Source organism: Pagrus major, chromosome 22 (genome assembly GCF_040436345.1).
Source record: "Pagrus major chromosome 22, Pma_NU_1.0".
Classification (NCBI taxonomy): Eukaryota; Metazoa; Chordata; class Actinopteri; order Spariformes; family Sparidae; genus Pagrus; species Pagrus major.
In genome coordinates, this window is record NC_133236.1 from 9602049 (window position 1) to 9624077 (window position 22029).

Genomic DNA, 22029 nt, shown 5'->3' on the forward strand with positions numbered 1-22029 from the left:
GGCAGGGTCCGCCAAATATAAACAAAGTACAACGGTACAAAATTGTGTTGTCCTTTAAGGTCAGTTTGTTTATTTAGTTTATTCAGTCATGAAAACATCCGGGGGGTGTCTGCCCTTGTTCACGACTGTCTGGTTGCCCCCTGGACTTGCTGTGCCCCTCGGACCAACCTCCTGGTCCCCCTGACCTGGCTTGACTTTAGCAAACTCCACTGCTGGACTGGCCATCTCGTATACCAGGCATTTCCCAGTGGGCCTTAGGTTTTTTGGGCTGAATGACCATTTATTTATTTATTCATTTATTTATTCATTTATTTATTTATTTAGCGTGTTTAGAATGTTTGGCCAATAAAACAGGTAGATCGGCCCATTATTCATGATTTTGCCTCTGGCCTCCAGAGAGTTTGAGCCTTCGCTGCCGGCCTCCAGAGGGTTCCCGCTTTTTGCCTCTGGCCTCCAGAGGGTTCGAGCCTTCGGCGGCGGCCTCCCACTAGACTCCCAGCAAGCCTTCAAGAAAACAACCAAGTACATCTTTTTTATTTGCAATAAAACATTTTTCAGACATTCCCATAGCCGAAGGCAAAATATAAATAGATTAAAAAATAGGTTGTAACTTAAAACCAACCATAATGGTGAAGTAAAACCAGGGAATATGGTCTATATATCTGCTAGCGTGCCATATATAGAAGAGGTTGATATAACTGGAACTTTTAATCCAGTTTGTTAATGGTCATGAATAGTAGAAAAGTAGAGTGTAGGGCGGATGAAGAGGGAAATCAAGCTGGTGCAAGCAAAAGCTTGTGATCAGCCCAACAATGTGGTGATGGCCAGCACACTATTGGTTGTGTTGAAGATATTCATGACCGTTGCAATGCAGGTGTAACCCCATTTTTCTGGTTCTATCTCAGCAGACTGAAGGGACCACTCAACAACTTCTTTCAGGTTCAAGGCATTTATTTCCAGCACAGCTGTTAGACTAACACATTAATGTGGTAGGTGGTGATGGTGAAACATACAGTACAGCTCCAGCCCTCTAGTTCAGATCGTCAGCAGGCAAAGGGGACAAGCTGACGACCTCCAGTCTCTTTAATTACCACCACTGGCACATGAGGGCGCTCTAATCAAACAAATAAAAGTAGCCTTGCATAGGTTCAGATAGGATCTAAAGCTTTCCCCAAAGGAATTAATATAGCAAAATAACTTTATTGAATATATAAGGAATACTGAATGAACATAGGGATGAATTTTTTTTTGATTTATTACAACATTTTCAAGCCCTCCTTCTCCTCACACACAGGAAACAGCACACAGTTCATGAGGTGAAGGGTTGAGGGTGAAGCCCACACGTGGAGTCAGATCCAGTTCATCCTCTGAAACTCCAGGCGGAGGAGTGAAACGAAAGCGTTGCATGATTGTGGTGAAGAAGATGAAGAGCTCCATCCTGGCCAGACCCTCTCCAAGACAAATCCTTCGACCTGCAAGATAAAAAAATGAACAGTGTGCAGGTGAGGCTAACTGCCAGGAAACTGATCATTGACGAGAAATAATGCCTCCGCTCACAAACCTGCAGAAAAAGGCATGAAGGCATCTCGCTTGACAAACTTTCCATCTTTGTCCAGGAAGTGCGCAGGATGAAAGGTGTATGGCTTCTCCCACTCACTGTCATCATATAGGACAGATGTCAGGAGAGGATACACTGTGGTCCCCTGGAGAAATGCAGGAATGTAAAGGCTTTATTAAATTATCAGCTACATTCTGTTAAAGATTAGTATGAGGAAATAAAAGCCCAGGTTAGCCCAGGATGTTCACCAAATTAAAAACAAAGTATATTTTTTTAAAATATTGGTTGAGTTTGATCTTCCTTATTAGTTATTTAACTCAGTCTGACCTTTTTAATGAAGTAACCCTGGAAGGTTACATCTTGGCTGGTTTTGTGAGGAACTGCCATGGGGACGATGTTGGCCAGTCTCTGTGTCTCATGGATGACAGCGTCAGTGAAGGGCATGTTCCTCCTGTCCTCGACCTGCACCTGACGACTTCCTATCACCCTGTTTACCTCCTCCTGGACCTGCTCTGTGAAAAGAAAGGAGAGTAGCGGCAAAATTAAAAAGGAATTTGCCTTTCGCTAACAAGCTAAACATAGCTCAACATCTGTATGGTGTCATTGTTCATGCTGGCATGAGAACATAAGCGTTTAGGTCAAAGCACTGCTGCTGCTGTGAGCATTGTCTTGTTTTTTGTTTGTATTTTGATTATTTTTGTGTTGGTATGGCACACAGTTTGAATCAGATGTGTCAGTATTTGAGATGTACACAACTTCTGCTCCTTACCTTGTATTTTCGGGTACTTGGCCATAAGTAGAAGTGCCCATCTGAGTGTGGTTGCTGTGGTATCAGTGCCAGCAGCAAACAGATTCAGGACTGTCTCCATTAGATTATCATCATTGAAGTGACTGTTAGTCACCTCAGATTCCTGCAGGTAAAGATGCATAAATCAGTTTACTTTACTTACATTTAGAGCTGTAACATTTCATGTATTTGTGCTGAACTGTTGGTCATTGTCCTGATACTAATATTATTTTTTTCTTTTTCGCAGGATGGCGAAGGCACCTAATCTGCCCCAGCGACCTTCAGTGGAGAGAGTCACGACAAAGGAAGGTCAAAATGCCGATCATCATATGATTCATGGACACTTCAGATAGTTCTATGAAGTTCCTAAGTGGGCAATTTAAATGCATGAATACAGAGGTACCAAAGTTCGATGTTTGGCAGTTTGTAGTTAATACATGATTTATTTATTGATTGATTTCCACTACTGGGCTGCTGGTATATGCAGCTAACAGGAACAACTGATAGGCTCCATGATCCACCATTAATTAAAAAAAAAGTGTCCATTTGAGTAAACAGAGATTATGTGACACTTTGTACCTAGACCATGTTCATCCAGCCCATATACCGCAAGGAATGATGGCACTTGGGTGGTCCACTCCTGTTTGCCAGGTCTGAGCCACAAGCAGGCCATACCATGGCCACATGTCAGCCAAAAGAAAACCAAATAAACCACAACTGACACGTCTGGGCCCGATCCAGCCCAGTTTTGGGCCAGTTCTGGTTTGTTCGGTTTGCTCTTAGTTGAGATGTGGCCATAGCATGACCTGCTTGTGGCTCGGATTTGGCAAACAGGAGTGGACCGCCCAAGTGCCATCATTCGACGCAGTATGTGGGCCGAATGAATGTCTCTGTGTTGACCAGATCTGGGCCACAACAATTATGCTATTTAGGGACGAATGCAAGTCCGTCAAAGGCAGAGTAGTGTGGGTCATGCCTTTGCCACCCTGGGTAAAAAAAATCCAAGTGGTATGTAGATCGATACACTTAATGGTGAACATGCTCTCAAACATAAACAAATAAATTCAAATATGAGGTTTTAAATCCAAGTTATAAATAAAATAAACAGTAATATAAAATTTGAAGATAGATGAAATGATAAGATGATAAAACCTCCAGATTTTGCTTCTTAGCCAGAAAGGCGTCTGCAAAGCCTCTGCACATCTGTGGATTGAGGGTCTCTTTTAAATGACTGAAGAGCTCTAAGTTCTGTTCCTTATTAAAGGTGGTGATTTTATGGATTTCTCTTCTGTTGCCAACCCATTGGAAGATCCATGGGAAGACGTTGTACATCTGTAAAAAACAAACAGACAAAAAAATTCTGAATCTGACCAGACCGTGACCCCAAGACCAAGAGAGAGATTTATTGATACTGTAGCAGAACCACAATGTCCAAAAGACTGAAACCATCTGGAGCCCAGGGAAGGAAAAGAAGGAAAGAAGAGGAAGAAAAATGTTAAAAAGAAAGAGGTACAGTAAAGTCAATGTGATGAAGTGAATGAAATTAATAGTTTAATGCATCGTAGTTACTGTTGTTGGAGCAGAGTGTTAACTTGCTAGCTTACTTCGGACAATAGTAGCATTGTTTAATGATCAGTAAATAGCTAGAGCTTTTCCATCCTCTTTATAAGTAATAGGGTAGTTGTAAGCCTTTGGTTTATTGTGTCACAGTTTATGTTTGTTAACGTTTACAGTGTTAAAGTGCAGTTAAAGTGTATTACTGTTAATACTCCATACCTTAGCTTTCCCATATCATTCATAGGCTATATAATATATATATATATATATATATATATATATATATTTTATTTCACTGCACTTTACTGCTTTTTGCACTCTGGTTAGACTAAATTTCATTGCAATGATGATAAAGTTGAATGAATCTCAGATACTACTCTTCAGATGCACTTTTAAAATATTTCACCACCACCCCCAGTGACACAGCATCAGGTGTTCCTGTCCTCTACCTCAGCACAGCAGAGTGACAATATTCTTTAATATGTTTGTGCAATACCTTATTTATATTACATTTTGAATTCATTTTATGTCACTTGTTTTCATGTTCACTGTTTTTATTTTGTATGTAAATAGAATATTCTTTAATATGTTCGTGCAATACCTTATTTATATTGTATTTTTCATTTATCACTTGTTTCTTTCTTCAGTTTTTATTTGGTGTGATTTTTTTGACTTAAAAGAAATAAAATCTTGAATACATACATGCAGTTTCTGTGTGAGTGTAATGTGAAATGTGAAAAAGAATGTGCATCAAGCACAACACACAAAGTTTTTAGGGAGTCCTGTCAGTTAATGGGGCCAATAAAGCCAATAAAAGGGCCAAAAGATAGCAACAGCAAAAGTACAGTGAACATCAGTTGGCAGGTATACTGTTGATATTATCTTTACACATGGCACTTTTAATATTAAAGTCACTGCGCTGAAGCTTCCACAAAAAGAGTCAATGATACCTGTATCGATGGGGAGCCCGCAAGTTGAATTCTTTTGTTTGTTGTATCTACCATAGATGTAAACCTTGGGTCATGGTAGTCAAATCTGTTGCCATAGACAATGGAGCAGATGATATTAGAGACCGCATAGTTTATTGACTGGGTCGTATCAAAGGCTTCTCCTTTAGAATGGGAAAACAAAAGCAAATTAACATAACATGAAATAAAATAACAACAAAAAGGTAACTGACTTGACAAAAATAAAACATTTACCTTTGTGTTTCTTGAAGACTTCAATGAGGTAGTCACATTCCTCAATGATTTTGTCCTCACATGCCCTCTTGCCCATTCCAAAGTCTCTCAGGTTAGTCAAGGCAAAGCGCCTCATCTCTTTCCATGTATCCCCATTGGACCATAAAACCCCTGAGATTAAACAATAATCTGGGTTGAGATGACAAACATTTGCTCAAAGGTAAACAGAACAAGAAAATGATTTGCTCTTTTATTTTTTATTTCCTTACCGTGTCCTTTATTGAGCTCATGCACAATCTGGAGGCAATCTCTGTCTCCAAACTCTTCAGCGTAGTTGACAAGTGCCTCCTTCACTGCCTTGTATCCAGCCAGAACCACCACTTTTTGGGGTCCAAGGTAAACAGTGAACACTGACCCATATTTCTTGGAAAGCTAAAACAGTAATACATTGTCTTTATGTTTTTTTTCATTTGACAACCTCATCTAAAGGCAGAAAATGTTGTATAAATATTATATAAGTATTTTAATTCCAGTCTCTTCCTCACCTCCCATAATGTGTTGTAGGGCTTTTTAAGGTCCAGCTGCAGCAGGTTACCGAGCAGGGGAAGGGGTTTTGGTCCTGGAGGCTCTTTCCCGTCTGCCTGGGAGCTGAAGCTGGAGGAGGAGATGATGTAGACGAGCAGCAGGACCACCAGAGCTCCCAGCAGGGACACAAAACTGAAGGACTGGAGAAACAGATCGAATATCCCCATGATTTTAAGACAAATGTTTTGACGTTGCTAACAAAGTGTGACAAAGTGTGGTTCCCTATGGAGCATTTAGCTCTGTGAACATTTGAATAATGATTAATAAATTTTATAGCAGCCAGACTAAGGGGAGGGACAAAGGTTGATGAACACCAGTCAATATTTGCACTGAGCTCTTTTAAGGCCACTGTTTGTAGTCTGAGAGGATATGTTCATACTTGTGCTCACAATCAGTCTTTATTTGTATAGCGCCAATTCACAACAAAAGTCATCTCATGACACTTTTCTATAATATCATAATGTTGACTTGTTTTTTAACTTTAATTTACTCATAAAGAGGCAATGCTTAAATCTTTTCAGGGGGGCTCTTATTTTAAGTGATGCCGAGCATGAACACATCAAGCAAACAAACAAAAAGCAAACCAGAGACCGATAGTGGACGGTTATTAAGGAAAGACCAAAAGCGTGCAAGTGATACAAGAGAATTCAGTTCTTAAAGATTCCATGAGACTACAGCACAAACACTTAAAGCCGTTTTCTTAAGATCAGTCCTGACACAAGGAGCCTGAAGAAGAAGCCAGTCACTTTTACCACAGAAAAAAAAGGAAAGCTGGATTTATTTCTGCAAATTACAAAACAGAAGAAGACATTTGGACTGATATGACTCATGATTCACAGAGAACAAAACTGGATGGGTCACTCTTTTCACGTCTTTCCATTTTAAAAATTTTCTCTGCTTGCCATGTCCACTCTGATGAAAATACACATGGCATTTAAATGTTAGTCATTGAATAAAAATGTGTTGTCCTGACCCATGTGCTCCAGTATACTTTGGGCTGTGTTAACTGAGACGCCGGACAGGATTTCAGCTCTATATGAAGCAGTTGAGGCAGGGGGGCTCGTGCAATCTGGAACCAGGGCGTTGGTGGAAACTTTGAGTCCTGTGGGTTGCTAGGTGGACTTGTTCCACCTCCTCCCACGGAGGAGATCTGGGGAGCTTGAAGGCCATAGTGATGTCTTGACCTTGTTGTCACGTTCCTCTGGTCATTACTGAGCAGTTTTTGCAGTTTGACAGTGTGCACTGTCCTGCTAGGAGTACCACTGCCATCAAGGAGTGCATGTAACGGGCTGAATTCAAAGGTGAATTTATTAAACACGATGAAACAACAGGCTGGTGAGCACAGGCGCAGGCAGGTGGTTCGGAGGAGTCTCACAGTCACGCAGGTAGCCGGCTCAGGTCATCAGGGTTGAGCAGGGTGGCAGAGGTGCGGGAGGCTGGGTGGTGAGTGGTTGAGGAGCGGGTCCCTAGAAATGGTCCGATCACACTGGAATGGAAGAGAAGCTGAATAAGATCGCTAGCGAGTGAAACTAAGAAAACTTCAGACACACAAACTCTAGAGTCACTGCGAAAAAACCAAGCACCACTGGAGCTGGCGATAATAATCTGGCAGCGTGCAGAGGGAAGACCAGGGTATAAGAGCAGGTGCTGATTAATCCAATGTGCTGCAGGTGTGTGAATCGGCAACATTTCCGGCCAGCACAAAAAAACATGCCCAGCCTCACCATGCACCTCTGAAAAACAAAGTAGAAACAAAACCACAAAAACAGGCCACCACAAAGTCCAATCATGACAGTGCAGTTACCATGATGTGGTGTATTTGGCCTGCGATGGTGTTTGGGTGAATGCAGTGTGTCAAAGTGGACCCAAAATGTTCCTGCAGAACATGGCATCGTAACGAGATGATCAAAGATTTTCACCTCACCTGTCATGGCTGACCAGTGTACAGCCTGTCCTGCACCCCCTTGTTCATCACCCTTAGACACACCTGGCAGAGATCTGAGTGCACTCTTCTAGTTGTTTATATTGTATTTGGGTCAGAAAAAGAGAGTACAAATTTTAAAGGATTAATTGAAGAAAAGGTAAACCCAATCTCCAGAATAAATGTTAGCTAAGTATGTTTCTTCAAAACATAGATAGGTTCAAAATTAACGTTTCTTTACGTTGCAATTTGATGTTTGTTTAAGTTGAACTTTCCATTTCTCTCTTATCACAATGCTGTGCTTATGCTCTGGTTCGGTTTAGACACAAAAACCACATGGTTGGGGTTAGAAAACATGGTTAGGTTCAAAATTCCTGTTTTGTTCACCACAAAATGTCAGAGAGAGAGAACGTCCCACTTCCCATGAAAAAGAGCCAGTTTTGATCACCGATAAAACACAAGAAGATGGTTCGACCATCTGTGAGAAACACCCAGTTTTGATTACTACAAAAATGCCTGGAAATCGTCCAACTTCCCGTGAAACATGGCCAGTTTTGGTTGCCAAAAAAACACCAGGAGATGGTATGGCAACAACATAGCTAGTTGAATATTTCTGTTAGTTTTATCTGCCAGGGACACAAACTCTGTGTCATCATATTCAAATCTTCTGCCATAGACAATGGAGCAGATTATATATGAGACCGAACAGTTCATTGGCTGGGTTGTATCAAACACTTCACCTGCAAGGAGTAAAACAGTTTGTTTTTTTAAAATCATGGGGTTTTATGACCTTCTTTTGCAACCCAAACTGTAGCTTGTCATGGAGTTGGAAAATATGAGACATTAACCTTTAAACCTTTAAACCTCTACCTTAAATAAAAATTTAAAAACATATCGACAATCCTGGTAAATTTTTAACTTTGCTGAGTCATCATCTATTGCTTACAGTACCTCAGCACAGGGGCAAAGATCAGCACAACAAAGGTTTTATATTAAACAGTCCTTTAACCTGTTGCCTGTCACCTTTCCTCCAGTAATGTCGGCTTTTATTCTTATCTAAACTCCCTATTTTATTATTCTCTGTGTGTGAAAGCATCTGGTCAAGGAGCAGATTTCTATCCAAGAGATATGTATTGATTCAGTTTTATGACCAAGATCATATCAATCTTAAGTAACACTTACTGACAACTCATTAAGTGCTGAGAAAATCTTCAGAGGCCAATCAAATGCTGGAGTCTATAGAGTGGTATGATGTATGTTTGTAGGCTGACCCAGAAGTTAGCATCACTGTGGTGAAAAAAAGGCTATGAGACTTTTGAATTGGATTTTGGATTATTGTGGAAAATAATCTCTTTATGATACTTTTGTTCAGCAAGACAGTCTTCACAGATGAACACCACTTCAGCGATTTCTGAAATGTAAATTAAATCTCTATAAGTAAAAAGCTAATGTTAGGCTTTACATCACGGTTGCATGACTTTAACGTCACCCTCATTAACCATCTTACTATACAGGTTTTCTATAAACTGATCGATCTACAAGTTGTAAAGTTACAGTTAGAATAGTTTGTAACTAGTTAGCGGGCCTGTAAAGACGGACTAGTGAGTAGATGAGACTCTGTGTTCGTTTCGTTGACGTTTAATGTCCACGACAACCTCTGTGGTCTCTCTAGGTACTTGTTAGCAACCGCCGTTTTTAAGACACGTAAGCACTTTATGATTAACTGTTGGGACATTTAATGATTAAGATTAAGTTGTAGAACAAAACATGTAAATATCTTCAGCATCTGGTAACCACAGACCTTATTTCAGATATTTAACTGAAGACCAATTTAAAGAAACACTGACTTTGAGACGAGGGAACCAGAAGTGCAAAAATGCTGACTGATTTCCAGGTTTTAGGACTACAGACTACACCACTCTCTTGATGCTTACTTCATCTTTGAGCAAATAGTTTTATTACACCACCCTTTAGTGTTTAATGCAACATGAGTGATGACATTTAAATTATAGCACAGCATTAACAATACACACGTACATGTATCATGTAACTATATATAACGTATCATATAATGTTAAAAGTTGGAAGCTCTGATGGACTGTGAATTGCATTTTTAAAGTCCTCTGATGCTCCTGTTGTGTCATTTGGTGCATTCATCCTTCGTATTTTAACACATAAAAAACTTACAAAATGAATTCAGCCCCCTGTTTGACACCACAGATAACCTATCACATGCAGAGCAATACATAAATCAAATCTAAATAAATGCCTGCATGTGTCTTCGGGCAGCGTTGTGCATTAGAGGTGCTCAGGTTTTTGAACTTCAAACTAAACATTTTTCTTGTATTCAGTACCAGAGCATGGGTACAGAATGTCAGGGGAGTTTCACAAACACACAAGAAATATAAACTATGAAAATACAAATGATGAATTCAAAAAAAGAAATTATAAAAATGAATACATTGGAAACAATAATTGACAGTAAGGTGAATAAATGTTTAAAATCGGAACAAATAAGGTGCCCTGTTTTATTGTTTTTCTGCATGCGTTCAGTTTTTTTTCCCAGACCAGAGACCTTTGAGCTAAAGGAAAAAACAAATTAAGCAACAATTAAGATGTGACATTAGCATCTCATGACAAAAACAGTCGATCATTGCAGAGGAGGATAGAGAAAAAGGGAGAGCAGAATGTGGTTTTACAATTTCACTTTGACTTTTTCCCGACCTTTTCCTGCTCTCACCTGTGTCCCATCAGTTAATCACCCCCTGTGTATTTATGTCTTTGTCTTCCTCTCTTTGTCAGTTCGTCTGTTCTGTTTTTATCATGCGTCTCAGTCCCGTTCAGTCCTGTATCCTTCCTGTTCCTGCCTGTGTTTCAAGAGCTTCTTTAGTTTGTACTTTTATTTATATTTTGTATTTTTATAGTTTTTTGTTCTCCTTTTTGGCCTGCCTGCTCCTTCCGTTTTTGCTGCCAGCTCTTTTGCTTGGACTTTGTTTTTCAGCTCGTTTTTTGTTCCGTTTTTCTGCAAATAAGAGACCTCATGCAGTTTTTGCCAGAGTCGGAACCCTGGTGATGTGCAGCAATAACTATATACAAATAGCAGTCTTTTTGCTGATGGTCTCGTTTGCTGTTACAGGTTATTTAGATAAGAATAAAAGCAGACATTACTGGAGGAAAGGTGACAGGCAACAAGTTAAAGGACTGTTTAATATAAACCTTTGATGTGGTGATCTTTGCCCCTATGCTGAGGTACTGTAAGCAATAGATGACTCAGTAAAGCTTGACATTTACCAGGATTGTCGTTATCTTTTTTTAAATGTATTGAAAGTAGAGGTTTAAAGGTTAATGTCTCATATTTTCCAACTGCGTAACAAGCAACAGTTTGGGTTTTCAAAAGAAGGTCATAAGTCCTTGTGAATTTTTTTTATTTTCTTTTTATTGTTTTACTCCTTGCAGGTGAAGTGTTTGATACAACCCAGCCAATGAACTGTTCGGTCTCCAATATAGATTTTAATATGATGACAGAATTTGTGTCCCTGGTAGATAACAGAAATATTCAACTTGCAGACTCCCTGTCAATACAGATATCATTTCATATATTCATTAACATTATTAATATAGCTATTAAGATCAATTGTGATTTCAATATATGTAATGCAACAATTCAGTAACTGAGTTGAAGATTTTTTTTACCTTAACTTAACTGATAAAACTGTGTCACATACTGATATATGTATATATCTCTAATAAGTGTACAACTGGTTCCCTTGAAATGGTAAATGGATTGCTAAAAGAAAGAAACTTAGGATGTTTATTGACAACAGGCAACAGAACATACAGCTGTTCAGTCGCTTGAAGGAGACCCTCAACCCTCAGATGTGCCAAAGCTTTGTGGATGCATTTCTGGTCCAACAGCAAAATCTGGAGGTCAGGAAGCATATCTATAAAAACTGCTATTATGCTCATTGATATTATGATCTAAGAAGTAAGATTTCTCAAATTTTGTTTGAATATGTAGACATGTAAAGCCCCAGTTTTGATTCCTATGGTTGAGTAAGATGTGGTGTTATGTTTGGCAAAAGAGGACCCAAATAGAGTCGTGTAAGGATGACGTATCTTTGTAGGCTAACCCCGAAGTTAGCACTGCCTTGGTTCCCTCAACAGAAAGCCTATGAGAGTTTTGATTTGGATACTCACCCCCATGCTGATGGAAAGTCAAGAGAAGTTTTGTAGTCCACAAAACATTTCTGGAGCTTCACAGCAGAACAGCATTGCAGCATTCTGCTAAACAATTGAAATAGCTGGGGACTTGTTTTAAAACATGAATAACAACTGAAAAATAACATGAAGTGACTCCATACAGCTTGTCCAGCGTTACCCAATACTCTGGAAACCCTGAGATCCCAAATTTGGGATCTTGGGGCTTCTGCAGACTTAGATTAACATGGACGAACTGGATCTGACTCCACGTGTGGCCTTCACCCTCAACCCTTCACCTCATTAACTGTGTGCAGTTTCCTGTGTGTGAAGAGAACTTCATGACATTCATGATAGTAGATTATAATTTGTACAGTTATGTTCCATGTAGTGCGAGCAATGAATAGGTTCAATATCAATGATGGAATAAAATCCACTTTCATTTTTCAGTTTTTCCTAATCATAGATTTTAGTCATTTTAAACTGCAAATAATATTGTTCATACAGCTTTTATGTCTGCACTTGAATGCAGAAATATTCTGCATCATCAGGTTGCATCATCATGACCTTTTGACCACTGCTCAAGTTGAATTGACTTTGAATGGAGTTAAAGCTTCCAAACCACCTCACATCTCTTCTCTTGTTCAAATTTTAGAAACACAGCATATGACCCAATAACTGCTTGACTTTTAATATCCATGCAAAAGTAGTTTCCAGTTCGGACTGTGAGGTTTCAAAGTTTTATTGTCTTTTCTTTTACTACCTCACCACGTTTAATGTCCAGCCCAGTCACCAGGATATAATGTTACCAGTTGACGTTTCTACAAACCACACGTGTACAATGTTGACATTTGTACCAAACGTGGCATATCATGTTCACATTATATGATTATTAGCGAACTTTCACATGAGGAGGTGCATGTGGCGGTGGTGCCGTTATTACAAGCTACAAGGCTGCCAAATGGGAGACTCTGGCTCTTTTTACTGGAAGTAAGACCATCTCCAGGCTTTCTTATTAGCGTCCAAAACCGTCTCTTTTTCACTGGAAGTCAGACCATATCCTGGTATTTTTTTGGCAACCAAAACTGGCTATGTTTCACAGGAAGTTGGACCATTTCCAGGCATTTTTGTGGTAACCAAAGCTGGGTGTTTCTCACGGCTGGTCAGACCATCTTCAGGTGTTTTATCAGTGATCAAAGAGACATTTTTGTGGTGACCAAAACAGGAATTTTAAACCTAACTATGGTTTCTAACCCCAAGCACATGGTTTTTGTGTCTAAACCAAACCAGAGCATAAGCACAGCATTGTGATAAGAGAGAAATAGAAAATTCAACTTAAACAAACATAAAATTGTAACGTAAAGAAACGTTAATTATGAAGCATAGCGCAAATTCATGCAGGACACGGAATTAATAAAGCCCCAGCTGTAGTCAGCTGACAGCCAGCTGATCAGATCAGCATCAGTCACAGACCAATCATATCCATTCTTTCGAAATAGGGCGATCTATTTAAATCTAAGCTGTCATACACTGATCTCTCCTTCAACACTGCTGCACCACAACTCTGCTGCCGGCAAGCTTGCCACCACCACCCCAGCCTCCACCTGCTTAGTCTGAGTCTAAAATGGCTTCCAATTTATCTAGTTGCTTCGATCTACTCCTGCGGGGGGCATTCATTGCGCTCCCTGGAGTGACTTAGCATGCTGCTCGTCAAATCCAGGGAGCTTTTGGAGCGGAGCCTTCAGCGCCAAGCCTAACTGTATGTCATTTTTTGCAATAAATGGTGTTAATCAATGACGAGAGTGTTCCTGAATGAATTGAACTTATCTATGTTTTGCGGAAACATACTTAGCTAACATTTATTCTTATTCTTGTGCTTGATGCACATTCTCGCCGGAGACAGAGATGATTTTAATTTTTGGTGATCATTGCTGCTCCTGTCACCTCCAAAACCAAAAGTGACCGTTGACTTATCAATGTAATCCAGACCATGACCTTTTCCATAAACCTAAGTGAGTAGTTTAATGTCTTAACCTAACCAAGTAGTTTAATCTCTAAACCTAACCAAGTGGTTTAATCTCTAAACCAAACCAAGTAGTGTTAATGCTTAAATCTAACCAAGTACTGTTAATGCCTGAACCTAACCAAAAGTGGAAATATTATTTAAAATATCCAAAAACAATAAACTCACTGGGCCCTATCTTACGCTCGGGGCAAAGCGGTGCCAAGTGTCATTGCTAGTTTCAGACTGTTGTTCTTTAAATGAGGTGATGTTCAATGATGTCCATCATCTGTTCCTCGTGCGCAAATGTGCGTGTTAACGTAGAAAAACACATATTGTTTCCGCTGGAGGATCGGACCTTTGACCCTCCCCTTATCTGCCTGCCATAAAATGTACTAATCATTCTTTAAATGCTCACAGAGCTAAATGCTTCATAGGGAACCACACTTTGTCGGTGCATTAGCAACGTCAAAACATTTGTCTTAAAATCATGGGGATATTCGATCTGTTTCTCCAGTCTTTCAGTTCTGTGTCCCTGCTGGGAGCTCTGGTGGTCCTGCTGCTCGTCTACATCATCTCCTCCTCCAGCTTCAGCTCCCAGGCAGATGGGAAAGAGCCTCCAGGACCAAAACCCTTTCCCCTGCTCGGTAACCTGCTGCAGCTGGACCTTAAAAAGCCCTACAACACATTATGGGAGGTGAGGAAGAGACTGGAATTAAAATACTTATACAATATTTATACAACATTTTCTGCCTTTACATGAGTTTGTCAAATGAAAAAAAACATAAAGACAATGTACTACTGTTTTAGCTTTCCAAGAAATATGGGTCAGTGTTCACTGTTTACCTTGGACCCCAAAAAGTGGTGGTTCTGGCTGGATACAAGGCAGTGAAGGAGGCACTTGTCAACTACGCTGAAGAGTTTGGAGACAGAGATCACTTTGTGCTTGCGCATGAACTCAGTAAAGGACATGGTAAGGAAATAAAAATAAAAGAGCAAATCATTATCTTGTTCTGTTTACCTTTGAGCAAATGTTTGTCATCTCAACCCAGATTATTGTTTAATCTCAGGGGTTTTATGGTCCAATGGGGATACATGGAAAGAGATGAGGCGCTTTGCCTTGACTAACCTGAGAGACTTTGGAATGGGCAAGAGGGCATGTGAGGACAAAATCATTGAGGAATGTGACTACCTCATTGAAGTCTTCAAGAAACACAAAGGTAAATGTTTTATTTTTGTCAAGTCAGTTACCTTTTTGTTGTTATTTTATTTCATGTTATGCTAATTTGCTTTTGTTTTCCCATTCTAAAGGAGAAGCCTTTGATACGACCCAGTCAATAAACTATGCGGTCTCTAATATCATCTGCTCCATTGTCTATGGCAACAGATTTGACTACCATGACCCAAGGTTTACATCTATGGTAGATACAACAAACAAAAGAATTCAACTTGCGGGCTCCCCATCGATACAGGTATCATTGACTCTTTTTGTGGAAGCTTCAGCGCACTGACTTTAATATTAAAAGTGCCATGTGTAAAGATAATATCACCAGTATAACTGCCAACTGATGTTCACTGTACTTTTGCTGTTGCTATCTTTTGGTCCTTTATTGTCTTTATTGGCCCCATTAACTGACAGGACTCCCTAAAAACTTTGTGTGTTGTGCTTGATGCACATTCTCATCTGAGACAGAGATGATTTTTATTTTTGGTGATCATTGCTGCTCCTGTCACCTGCGAAACCAAAAGTGACCGTTGACTTATTAACGTAATCCAGACCATGACCTTTTCCATAAACCTAATTGAATAGTTTAATGTCTAAACCTAACCAAGTAGTTTAAGTGCCTAAACCTAACCAATTGGTTTAATGGCCTAAACCTAACCAAGTAGTGTTAATGCTTAAATCTAACCAAGAATTGTAAATGCCTAAACCTAACCAAGTAGTGTAAGTGCCTAAACCTAACCAAAAGTGGAAGTATTCTTTTAGATATCCGAAAACAATAAACTCACTGGGCTCTATCTTATACCCAACGCAAAGCGGTGCAAAGTGTCATTGCCAGTGTCAGACTGATGCAGTACTCATTTTCACGCCCAGGGCCCACATTGTGTAAATAGCAAATGTACTTGCACCCAATTGTGCGCCCCTTGGCGTGTTGGTCTTAAAATGAGGTGCGGTCAGGGGCACTGACGGTAGATTGCTATCTTGAGGCAGCAGAAAACGACTGCGCCCTAGACAACCAAAAAACTGGTCTAAAGTCAAAAGTGAAGTCTGCCTCCTGCTATTTAAAGGACACATTAGATGCGCCTATACAGGCAGTTTCACACCGTGCATACACTCTGATTTTAGGATTTGAGAGGCTACTTTTAGTTATTTCAAACATTTTCATGAACCCAGTCATGTCACTGTAACAAATAAAATGGCAAATTTAATTAGCAAAACTAAAAGCTGTAGTTATTAAAGGAAACAAGTCTCGAGTTTTACATAATCAATGACCCCGGCACACCTGGCTTTTAAAGGGAATGGGAGACAACCCTCGGATTGGTTTGATTTATGTTCCGCCCAACCACCTCTTTATGCCGTGCGTTGCACTTTGCGCCCAGATTATCCGCCTGTTTAACTAGCAAAATGGACTTGGACTTGCCCTAAATGCACTAGTGCGATGCACTTCAGACAATGCGCTATGGACCATCTAAATAGGGCCCACTAAGTCGAATATAAAAAGCCATAAAGCAAAACTAATGATACACACGACGCACACCCTGGTTGCCCTCACAAGTCATTTGCCCCAACCTAGGCCAGCTCATCACACTACTGCTTCAACAATTGAGCATTTTTATACTGTATGACCTAAAGGTTAATCCAAATGATGATCCAAAAGGTTTTCCAGCAGAAATCTTCTCATAAAACCACCCAAGATAAGGTCAGATGCACAAATTTGTCCCATTAGCTTACCTAATGTGCTGGGAGCCAGCAACAAGGGACCACGAGGATGTTGGTGTTTACACGGTACACAACGCAACTGGGCTCAGCAGCTTCCCAGTGAACACTGCTGAGCACCCAACTGAGACTGAACACACCTCCCAGACAGACCAAAGCCAGGTTGACAACAGGGGATACAGTACAGAGGTGATTAACAGCGGCTCTGACCAGGACTATAAGTCTGGCGATGAAGATGGAGATAGAGATGAAAGCAACTCAAACGCCAGAATAAATGTTAGCTTCATAAGTTTCTATATAACCACAGATAAGTTAAAATGGAATGTTTCTTTGTGTTTCTTTTGGTTCAATTTTCTATTTCTTTCATGTCACAACACTCTGCTTATGCTCTGGTTAGGTTTAGGCACATAAACCACTTGGTTAGGGTTTGGAAAACATCATGGTTTGAAGTGGTAGTGGAAAGAGGGAGTCGGCACTTGCGGGGTGAAAACAGCACGTAGAGCTGGGAAATTTTGACATCTTACTCTTTGAATTGAGGATTTATTTTCGAACAACGTGATTGTGGAAAGACAGTTTGGCTGAGTTTTATATCCTTTCTGTCAAGTTTGAATGATGTCTGGTCTTTCACATGACGTCAACACTGTTGTTTCTTCACATTCTGTTGATAATGTTAGTACATTTTTGTCTTTATAGTATATAGCAGGTTTTTGTTTTGTTTTTTTGTTTTGTTTTTTACAGATGTACAACGTCTTCCCATGGATCTTCCAATGGGTTGGCAACAGAAGAGAAATCCAGAAAATCACCACCTTCAATAAGGAACAGAACTTAGAGCTCTTCAGTCATTTAAAAGAGACCCTCAATCCACAGATGTGCAGAGGCTTTGCAGACGCCTTTCTGGCTAAGAAGCAAAATCTGGAGGTGTTATCATCTTATCATATCATCTATCTTCAAATTTTATATTACTGTTTATTTTATTTATAACTTGGATTTAAAACCTCATATTTGAATGTATTTGTTTATGTTTGAGATGTGGTAATATGAGAACTTTTAAATGTATTCTGACAGTTTTTGGAGTTTTGTGGCAAAGTTTGTTATGTGAGTCATGGTTTGCTGTGATTTTTGGTACAACTTAAAAAAAAAAGACAAATGCATAACTAAACATGTCTTTTAGTCTGAGTGATGATGTTGAATGTGGGTAAGGGACGCTTGATGTGTTTCCATTCAGCTGAAAGGGAACCAAATAACTGATTAGTGTCATTTGGTTTAATTGCCAAGTATAATTGTGTATCGTTTGCATCACAATGAAGATTTATGGATTTTTTTATAATAATATTCCCAAAAGGAAGTATATTACAATTATACCTAGTATATAGTATTGGTCCGAGCACAGAACCTTGAAGAAACCCCATGACTAACTTTGGCATGCGTGGAATGATGGTACTTGGGCAGTCCACTCCTGGTTGCCTGTCTGTGTGGTTTATTCGGTTGGTATGGTATGCCATGGTATCTGACTATCTGAAGTCTCCATGAATCATATGATGATCGGCATTTTGACCTTCCTTTGTCGTGACTCTCTCCACTCAAGGGTGCTGGGGCAGATTAGGTTAGAATGTCAGGATAAGCCAATCAGAGGCAGAGTAGGGCGGATCATGCCTTCGCCATCCTGCCAAAAATAAAAATTAGTATGTAATCTGCATGGACCTGCAATTTGACCGTGACCTCCGACAAGCAGAAATAGCACAAATACATGAAACATTACAGCTCTAAATGTAAGTAAAGTAAACTGATTTATGCATCTTTACCTGCAGGAATCTGAGGTGACTAACAGTCACTTCAATGACGATAATCTAATGGAGACAGTCCTGAATCTGTTTGCTGCTGGCACTGATACCACAGCAACCACACTCAGATGGGCACTTCTACTTATGGCCAAGTACCCGAAAATACAAGGTAAGGAGCAGAAGTTGTGTACATCTCAAATACGGACACATCTGATTCAAACTGTGTGCCATACCAATACAAAAATAATCAAAATACAAACAAAAAACAAGACAATGCTCACAGCAGCAGCAGTGCTTTGACCTAAATGCTTATGTTCTCATGCCAGCATGAACAATGACACCATGCAGATGTTGAGCTATGTTTAGCGTGTTAGCGAAAGGCAAATTCCTTTTTAATTTTGCCGTTACTCTCCTTTCATTTCACAGAGCAGGTCCAGGAGGAGGTAAACAGGGTGATAGGAAGTCGTCAGGTGCAGGTCGAGGACAGGAGGAACATGCCCTTCACTGACGCTGTCATCCATGAGACACAGAGACTGGCCAACATCGTCCCCATGGCACTTCCTCACAAAACCAGCCAAGATGTCACCTTCCAGGGTTACTTCATTAAAAAGGTCAGACTGAGTTAAGTAACTAATAAGGAAGATCAAACTCAACTAATATTTAAATTTTTTTAATTTGGTGAACATCCTGGGCTAACCTGGGCTTTTATTTCCTCATACTAATCTTTAACAGAATGTAGCTGATAATTTAATAAAGCCTTTACATTCCTGCATTTCTCCAGGGGACCACAGTGTATCCTCTCCTGACATCTGTCCTATATGATGACAGTGAGTGGGAGAAGCCATACACCTTTCATCCTGCGCACTTCCTGGACAAAGATGGAAAGTTTGTCAAGCGAGATGCCTTCATGCCTTTTTCTGCAGGTTTGTGAGCGTAGGCATTATTTCTTGTCAATGATCAGTTTCCTGGCAGTTAGCCTCACCTGCACACTCTTCATTTTTTTATCTCGCAGGTCGAAGGATTTGTCTTGGAGAGGGTTTGGCCAGGATGGAGCTCTTCATCTTCTTCACCACAATCATGCAACGCTTTCGTTTCACTCCTCCGCCTGGAGTTTCAGAGGATGAACTGGATCTGACACCACGTGTGGGCTTCACCCTCAACCCTTCACCTCATGAACTGTGTGCTGTTTCCTGTGTGTGAGGAGAAGGAGGGCTTGAAAATGTTGTAATTAAATTAAATTAAATTAAATTAAATTAATCGTAGTCATATGCAAAAGAGGAGATTGTAATTCATCAAGTGTAATACTCATGTGTAACAGGGTTATTATAGATTGTTGAAGTTCATCAAAATTCATCCCTATGTTCATTCAGTATTCCTTATATATTCAATAAAGTTATTTTGCTATATTAATTCCTTTGGGGAAAGCTTTAATTCCTATCTGAATCTATGCAAGGCTCCTTTTATTTGTTTGATTAGAGCGCCCTTATGTGGCGGTGGTGGTAATTAAAGAGACTGGAGGTCGTCAGCTTGTCCCCTTTGCCTGCTGACGATCTGAACTAGAGGGCTGGAGCTGCACTGTATGTTTCACCATCACCACCTACCACATTAATGTGTTAGTCTAACAGCTGTGCTGGAAATAAATGCCTTGAACCTGAAAGAAGTTGTTGAGTGGTCCCTTCAGTCTGCTGAGATAGAACCAGAAAGATGGGGTTACACCTGCATTGCAACGGTCATGAATATCTTCAACACAGCCAATAGTGTGCTGGCCATCTGGCCTACAGGGACGATTCCTGTTGGGCCAGCACATTGTTGGGCCAGCTTGATTTCCCTTTTCATCCGCCCTACACTCTACCTTTCTACTATTCATTACCATTAACAAACTGGATTAAAAGTTCCAGTTATATCAACCCCTTTATATGGGGCAAGCTAGCATCTATATAGACCATATTCCCTGGTTTTACTTCACTATTATGGTTGGTTTTGAGTTACAACCTGTTTTGTATCTATTTATATTTTATTTTATTTGGGAATGTCTGAAAACTGTTTTATCACAATTTTCTTCCCAAAAGTTACGAAGGAAGGCTTGCTGGGAAATTTGTTTGACCAATGGCCTTGCTTGCCCCCTGTTGCGTTAACAATCTATAGATGCAAATAAACATCAGCAAGGTCAGATGAAAATGTCAAAAAGAAAAGGAGGAGCGTCTTACTATACACATTTTCTATAAACTGATCAATCTACAAGTTAGAGTTAGTTTAGTGACAATAGTTTGTCACTAAAGTCGGACTGTAAAGATGGACTAGTGAGTAGATGAGACTCTGTGTTCACTGTGATGACATTTAATTTCCCCGACAACCTCTGTAGTCTCATTTAGACACTTGTTAGCAACCAAGTATCGCTTTATAATTAATACATTTCAGACATTTAACTGAAACCCCATTCAAAAAACTCAATGACTTTGAGACAAGGGAACCAGAAGTGCTAAAATGCTAACTGATTTCAGGGTTTTAGGACTCATTACTACCGCACTCTATTGACTCTTACTTCATCTTTAGGGAAATAGTTTTATTACACCAACCTTTAGTGTTTAATGCATGGTATTTAAATCATAGCACAACAATAACAATACACACATACTGTAGATAATGTAACTATATATAACATGTATCATAACATTTAACCTGACTGGTAACTGTGAATTGCATTGTACTCTGATGCTCCTGTTGTGTCATTTGGTACATTCATCCTTCCTATTTTAACTTACAAAATGAATTCATCACCCTGTTTGACATCACAGATAATCCATCACATGCAGAGCAATACATAAATCAAATCAAAATAAATGTCGTGTAAGTGTCTTCGGGCAGCGTTGTCCATTGAACGGGCTCACATTTTTGAACGGTGAACTAAACTAAACTAATTTTTTAATGTAATGTTCAGTACCAGAGCAAGCTACAAACATGGATACAGAATGCCAGGGGGGTTTCACAAACACACAAGAAATATAAAATATAAAAATAAAAATGATGGATTCAAAAAAGAAATTAGAAAAATAGATACAGTGGAAACAATATAATTATAAAATGGGGCTATCCTAATAGACAGTAAGGTGAATAAATGTTTGAAAATTAACAAATAAGGTGTCGTGTTTTATTCTTTTTCTGCATGAGTTCAGTTTATTTTCCAGACCAGAGACCTTTGAGCTGAAGGAATAAACAAATTAAGCAGCAATTAAGATGTGATATTAGCATCTCATGACAAAAACATTTGATCGTTGCAGAGAGGAGGATAGAGAAAAAGGGAGAGCAGAATGTGTTTTTTACAATTTCACTTTGACGCCGTTGCTTTAATCAACAGGTGATATAATATGTTTTCACCTGTGTCCCATCAGTTAATCACCCCCTGTGTATTTATGTCTTTGTCTTCCTCTCGTTGTCAGTTCGTCTGTTCTGTTTTTGTGCGTCTCAGTCCCGTTCAGTCCTGTGTTTCCTGTGTCCTTCCTGTTCCTGCCTGTGTTTCAAGAG

General features: G+C 39.7%; 2 protein-coding genes across 2 annotated transcripts; one reads left to right on the top strand and one right to left on the bottom strand.

The window, feature by feature from the left end:
- Window positions 1-930: 930 nt before the first annotated feature.
- On the bottom strand, window positions 931-5906 carry LOC141017608 (cytochrome P450 2K1-like). The gene is made up of 9 exons (XM_073492313.1): window positions 5629-5906; window positions 5353-5515; window positions 5105-5254; window positions 4853-5013; window positions 3498-3677; window positions 2328-2469; window positions 1886-2070; window positions 1562-1703; window positions 931-1472 (listed from the first exon to the last, which is right to left on the bottom strand). The coding sequence occupies exons 1-9, from the start codon at window positions 5833-5835 to the stop codon at window positions 1285-1287; spliced, it is 1518 nt and encodes a 505-aa protein (XP_073348414.1). The 5' UTR covers window positions 5836-5906; the 3' UTR covers window positions 931-1284.
- Window positions 5907-14204: 8298 nt separating this feature from the next.
- LOC141017609 (cytochrome P450 2K1-like) lies at window positions 14205-20167 on the top strand. The gene is made up of 9 exons (XM_073492314.1): window positions 14205-14485; window positions 14599-14761; window positions 14859-15008; window positions 15100-15260; window positions 17465-17644; window positions 18535-18676; window positions 18934-19118; window positions 19289-19430; window positions 19520-20167. The coding sequence occupies exons 1-9, from the start codon at window positions 14279-14281 to the stop codon at window positions 19705-19707; spliced, it is 1518 nt and encodes a 505-aa protein (XP_073348415.1). The 5' UTR covers window positions 14205-14278; the 3' UTR covers window positions 19708-20167.
- Window positions 20168-22029: the final 1862 nt, after the last annotated feature.

What these genes read in the sequence shown, in the direction of transcription:
- LOC141017609 (XM_073492314.1), top strand. Translation starts at nt 14,279, where the DNA reads ATGGGGATATTCGATCTGTTTCTCCAGTCTTTCAGTTCTGTGTCCCTG. An exon ending in CGGGCTCCCCATCGATACAG is followed by an intron (nt 15,261 to 17,464) that starts GTATCATTGACT and finishes TGTTTTTTACAG; the next exon opens with ATGTACAACGTCTTCCCATG. An exon ending in CTTCATGCCTTTTTCTGCAG is followed by an intron (nt 19,431 to 19,519) that starts GTTTGTGAGCGT and finishes TTTATCTCGCAG; the next exon opens with GTCGAAGGATTTGTCTTGGA.
- LOC141017608 (XM_073492313.1), bottom strand. Translation starts at nt 5,835, where the DNA reads ATGGGGATATTCGATCTGTTTCTCCAGTCCTTCAGTTTTGTGTCCCTG. An exon ending in TGAGCTCAATAAAGGACACG is followed by an intron (nt 5,255 to 5,352) that starts GTAAGGAAATAA and finishes GTTTAATCTCAG; the next exon opens with GGGTTTTATGGTCCAATGGG. An exon ending in CAAGTACCCGAAAATACAAG is followed by an intron (nt 2,071 to 2,327) that starts GTAAGGAGCAGA and finishes TTCTTTTCACAG; the next exon opens with AGCAGGTCCAGGAGGAGGTA.